The 6,000-nt window shown below is 35.5% G+C and overlaps 1 protein-coding gene across 1 annotated transcript in view; it reads right to left on the bottom strand.

The window, feature by feature from the left end:
* Nucleotides 1-1,679: 1,679 nt before the first annotated feature.
* Nucleotides 1,680-6,000, bottom strand: part of NSUN3 (NOP2/Sun RNA methyltransferase 3) — a 57,691-nt gene continuing 53,370 nt past the window's right edge. Inside the window, exon 6 of the mRNA XM_012930193.3 lies at nucleotides 1,680-2,204. Within this exon, the coding sequence (XP_012785647.3) occupies nucleotides 1,925-2,204 (280 nt within the window). The 3' untranslated portion in view covers nucleotides 1,680-1,924. The remainder of the gene's footprint in view (nucleotides 2,205-6,000) is intronic.

The raw sequence follows: 6,000 nt of genomic DNA, 5'->3' as shown, positions 1-6,000 counted from the left end.
ACTGATTAACCCTTTGATTACATACAATGTTGAGAATACATACAACAATGAATAGGAGTAAAGAGTGTTGACAATGTTGAGAGTTCCTACAAACTATGCTCAGAACACATGGGAGGAGGGCCTGGGCTCTGGAGCCAGTTTTAATCTCAGCCCCCTCCTTTTACTTACAGAGCAGCCATGGCAAGCTATGAACAACACTGGGCTTGGGTGTTCTCATTCACAAAAGGGGGCTACAAAATTAAATTCTGAAATTATTTTAAAGGTTAAAAAAAGACAATAAATATGAAGAAATCAATCAAGTTGAGTGGTCAATACATGTTAACTGCTTTAATGCAACTATTGAAATAATAAACGTGTACAAACTACACATGCATTTATTTTTCAATAATTATAGAATGATCTGACACAATGCATTATAAGTATACACATTGTTTCATGATATTACAATACAAAAATAATCAAAGATAATAGTGAAAATTTATTGTGATTAACCTACATAGAAGAAACTTACTTTGTATAGCTACAATGTCAAAAATAGCAACAAATAGAAAAAAAAATCAGTAAGCATAAATTACATATAAAAAAGTATTTTTCTCTATATTAATAGAATGAGAGTATAGAAAAAACTGTCCTAGGTTATCCCAGTTATATGAGCCCAATTTACTTAAAAAATTAATGAATAGTCTACATAAAATTCATAGAACACAGTGAATAACTCAAAGCATTCAGTAAATACAATTTTTATAATCAGAATTTAAATTACAAAATCTAATTTCTAAACAGTCTTTCGAAATATGTTACAGAGTTTTCCTTAAAAGCTAGAAAAATACGCTTAGATCCAAGTGAAGCCATTTCTGCAAAAAACACATAAACACATGATCTCAACCTGAAGCAAAGCCCTAAGTCACAGGGAGAAATATATATAATATTCCCAGAATATATGTAAACAGAGGGAGACATTTAGTAAATGCTACTGGGTAAGGTAATAGCAGAATCCACCCTTATTAGGTTTCTCCTCCTATGCACAAATACGTAACATCATACCCTCATAAACCATCTTATAACAGAATGAAATAAAAGAAACCCTGTAGACAGCAACTGTAAGACAATCAGATTCTGCAATGTTCATTATGTCTACAGTACTGCAAAAAAAACTCTCCAAATATAGTTAATCATCCTGGTTTGGGCTCAAGAACTTGCTTTATAGCCTGCTGGATAGACTCCATTATTTTACAAGCTGAATGTCGAAAGCCAAGAATGTGCATGTGAATCTGCTATATTCAATCCTTCTCAACATAATTTACCCTTTCAATTTGTATTTGTGAATATTCACACACACAAAACGTGGGGGAACTAAAGCTGATGTCAATAGAGCCACTGACCTTTGCTTACGTAGAAGATGTTCTTAACAGAAAGCAACTTGGCAAATAAGAAACCCATTTTGCTAGAACTAGCAATGCTATTGCTAAGAAGTTAGTCACAGAATACCAATCAGTTCTTAACGATAAAAAAGGGAACAACTCTTAACCGAATCTGTAACTCTGCTAAGCAGAAAAATGCTAAGGGTATTGGCAATTGTGCATTCTTAAACATTCAAAGCCCCAAGACTGTGGAGAGAATGTATTTCTTAGCATTTTTATGTACTACACCTTGTATCCTTGATTAATTTAACTATAAAATGCCAAGTAAAAGACAGCAGATTTATTATATAAAACAAACACCATCTGCACCACCTGAATTCATTGCTACACATAGATTTCTAAGAAAATCCACCTGAAAAATACTTAAGCCTGCATTCCAGTGTACTAACTAAACAGGATTCCAAGCAAGAAAAATGGCTGTAAAATTATTTAAATATTAACATGTAAAGATTGCAGGATAATAAATATGATGATAATATATTAACATGTTTTAAAAATTCATGTCACCATTTGGCTGTATTCCATGTTTTCTTTAGTTTGGCTACATACATTGGGCCCCAGGCTTTGCCCTCATCTGGAATCACCAATAGCCCACATTCCTGGTCAGTGGGAGCAAATGTGAAGTCTTGGAAGCAAGTCCTTGCTATTCCTTTAAGGTCCATAGGCATAATGTTACTGTGGGAGTTTAGAATTTCATTGATTACATCTTGATTTTCCGCCCTGGAAAGTGTGCATGTAGAGTACACAAGTAACCCTCCGGGGCGTAAAGCCTTAATTGCAGACCTGCATGTAATCAGAGAAATGCAAAAGATTAGTTAGGTATATTAAAACCAAACCGTGGGTCTGAGGCAAAGATTGTATAGTTGAAACTAACTTTACTCTAACTCAGACTGCAAAAGTTTTGAATGTTTTCTAGCCTTATATATACCTCTCATTTATCCTAGAGTGAATGGGAAAACATTCAAAGCAAAAACAAAGCATGGTGACTTGATGACCCTTTGTTCTTTAAGGATGAGGTGAGTAGAACGTGGAATATTGAGTTCATCTTTGAATCAATGGGAATGGAAAGAAAAGGTATAAATTGAAAGCACAAATAAGAAATCAGATTTTATATTCACATATTTTATACAGTTTGCATTTAAGATTGATTAATTTAAAAGGTAGAGTGTTAAAGACAGAGAAAGGGTGAGAGAGAGAAAAAACAACAACAAAAGTTAACTATGAAAAAGTAGAAAATATACGAAACAAAACAAAAATAAAATCCAATAAAGGCTGGAAAATCAGCAATGCTATAACCTCAGTAAATAACAGAATGCTATGTAAAAAAAAAAAATTGTATCTCTTGGAAATGAAATATACGGCTACCAAAATAAAAAGTATTCTGTATCAGTTTGTTAAAAGCTAAAGTTGCAGGAAAATGCTCCAAAAAGTTAGAATAATATTTACTAAAAAAGAGACAAAGCAAATAAATATAGAATTCAATTAACAGAATAACTAGAGGAAGACATACAGAGAATTTGGGGAGATGGGATTGAATCGATATAATAATAGAATTTTCCAGAGATAAGAAGGCATATGAGTTATTTAAGCTTGCATTCAAGCTGGCAGACATGGAATATAACATGGAGATAAGTGTACCACAAAGCTGAATCCTGTCCACCCTCAATTCCTATGCCTAAGTTGCTCAGAGTGTAACTGTGTCTGGAACCAAGGTTTATATAAAGAGGTGACTAAGACACTAACAAAGCAGGAGAAAAACAGAGACAGGAAAAGTATTTAAGTGCTTATTTTGTGAAAAACAAAAGCTAACAGTTATTTCTGGTTATTTTAAAAAGGAGAAAAAAACAAAGACTGAAGTGTTTAAAAGGAAACTTTCCACCACTAACAGAACAAACAACGTGGGTCCAAGTAGACAGCACCAAATTTCAGAGCTGACGAGAGGAGGAAATGGGCAAGCACGAGCACATGGGGCGCAGGGTGGTGGGAAGAGGGCTGGCGGAAATATGGGCAGCCAACAATACCTAAAGTGGATAGTTTTTTAAAGTTAAGGATAAATAAGTTTTTTAGAATTTAGGGGGTAAACTCGAAAGGAAATTAAGAGCAGAAATAATCAGAAGCAACTGCCTCTGGAGGACAAGGCTGCGGGGAGGGAGGGAGGAAGGGAAAGTTCCTAATAACTAGAAGTGCATTTATATTTTTAATTTTATATCATGCATTTTAGTTCTACAATTGCATAAATTAAAGGGGAACACTTACAATATGATAAATATCAGGATTTCTTCCAATGAGATCACTTTACTTTTTTTTTTTTTTTTTACAATTTTGGCTCTTAATGGATGACTTCTCTAGAAAATGTATTCATGGATGTTTCAGATAATTTAAAATGTTGGTACACAGAATTCTAGACTTTCTATGTATTCAATGATTAAACACCCGCCACTTACAACTTACTTCAGAATTTGTTATTAGTCTCTAAGAAATCATTTTTATATGTAGCTTTCCCCCACTTATCACTGTGCTCCAGATACCGCCCTCAGGGACTGTTGCTTGAAGAGTCAAAATAAAGCTCAGGATGCCTGTATTTCCATGTTAGAGCACCTAGCTCTGAGTCTGAGCTCTGGCTCCCAGTTCCAGTTTCCAGTTAATGCAGACCTGGGGAGGTAGCATGTGATGACTGATGTAGTTAGGTACATGCAACTCACATGGAGACTCAGACTGAGCTCCTGGATTCCATATTTGGTCTGGCCCAGTCCCACCTATTGCAGGCATTTGAAGATTGAAGCATCAGATGTAAGCCCTGTTTCTCTTTCTGTCTTTTGCTTACCCTCTCTGTCTCTACATTTCCAAACTGAAGAATTACATATCTGATGGGGAAAAAAAAAAGGATTCACATCTAGATGCCTGAGATGAACTGCCAATGGGATAACACCCTATGATACGAACCCTATGATACGAACCCTATGATACGAACAATAATGATCATCCAAACATGTCCACATCCTAATCCCCAAAATCCAAGGATGGGGAGATCAGTTGGATTCTCAAAGTGGTGTTAATGCGGTGTTAATGTGGTGTTAATCTCTAGAAAACTAGAGAAGATGGGATGATGAAAGCTAAGGTTGGATGACAGGTTGCTGGCCAAACACTACGAGTCAAGGAACATGGGTTGCTTCTGGGAAGTAAAAAGAGAAGCAATTTTCCTCCAGAATCCCCAAGGAGAATATGGCTCTGCCAGGGCCCTGATTTTAGCCTCAAAGGACCCATTTTGGACTTCTGCCATTCAGAATGATAACATGTATCATTTTAAGCCACACAGTGGTAATGTATGACAGCAGCAAAACAACCAGTACACATCTGCTGTTGCCTTTCTGTTTTCATACCAGCACACTAAAGCAAGTGCAGTTTATTACAATTTTATAAACTTAAATTATACTTTCTATTTTTTTAAGATTCATTTATTTTTATTGGAAAGGCAGATATAGAGAGAAGAGGAGAGACAGAGAGGAAGATCTTCTGTCCAATGGTTCACTCCCCAAGTGGACACAATGGCCAGAGCTGCAACGATTTGAAGCCAGGAGCCAGGAGCTCTTTTGGGTCTCCCACATGGGTGCAGGATCCCAAGGCTTTTGGCTGTCCTCAACTGCTTTCTCAGGCCACAAGCAGGGATCTGGATGGGAAGTGGGGTTGGTGGGATTAGAACTGGCACCCATATAGGATTCTGGCGTTTTTAAGGCAAGGGCTTTAGCCATTATGCGATTGCGCTGGGTCCTAAAAATTATACTTTCTACTGACTACAGCAATAGGTAAACTGTTAGATCATACTGCAAGGAGTGTGTGTGTGTGTGTGTGTGTGTGTGTGTGTGTGTGCACATGCACAGGATTTATTTTGTTGCTACTTCTACAATTAGCAAAGCCAATTTTTTGTCCAGTAAGTATACTTTTTTTCTCATTAAAGCTACACAAAGCTATAGAGACGCCTAGAGAAATTTCATCATTTGCAAACAGTATGGTCCTGACATGATACAAATTTAATTTCTTTAATGCTGTCAGTGTTGGCTGATTCTTTGGCTTTGTTTTCCATCCAACATTCATAACTTATTATTCTAAAATTTGGTAAAACTTAACTTCCTGTATTAATTTCTAAACAAAGAAATTGTGTGTGGTAATATAAACTTTCTTTTAATAAACTGGTTAATTTTAAAACCCTGGGGAAAATGTTAAAAGTTCCTACGAATGATGATTGATAATTTGGTACTGATGATTGCTGTTTAAATATCAATTTGCACCTTTTGCTTGCTATAGAATTATGTTCAAAGATCAAGGAAAGCAGGAAGAAAATACGTGAAAAGCAAAACATCACTTGCAAAGATTATAGTAAGATTTCTTTATGCTGAGAATCATCTTATCCCATAAATGACATTTTCCTCATGAACTGAATCAGTTTATATTGTGGTATAATATTACTTGGTATAAAACTACTTCTGTAGTCAGAATTCATTAAAACACATACTTTTCATATTTAATACATAAATGGTTATGAGCACTCAAATTTAGTTAAGGAAACAACATTCAACAACTG

The sequence above is a fragment of the Ochotona princeps genome, chromosome 3, assembly GCF_030435755.1.
Source record: "Ochotona princeps isolate mOchPri1 chromosome 3, mOchPri1.hap1, whole genome shotgun sequence".
In the NCBI taxonomy this organism is placed as follows: Eukaryota; Metazoa; Chordata; class Mammalia; order Lagomorpha; family Ochotonidae; genus Ochotona; species Ochotona princeps.
The sequence above is the reverse complement of the archived record's forward strand: the minus strand, read 5'-3'. Positions and strand labels throughout refer to the sequence as shown.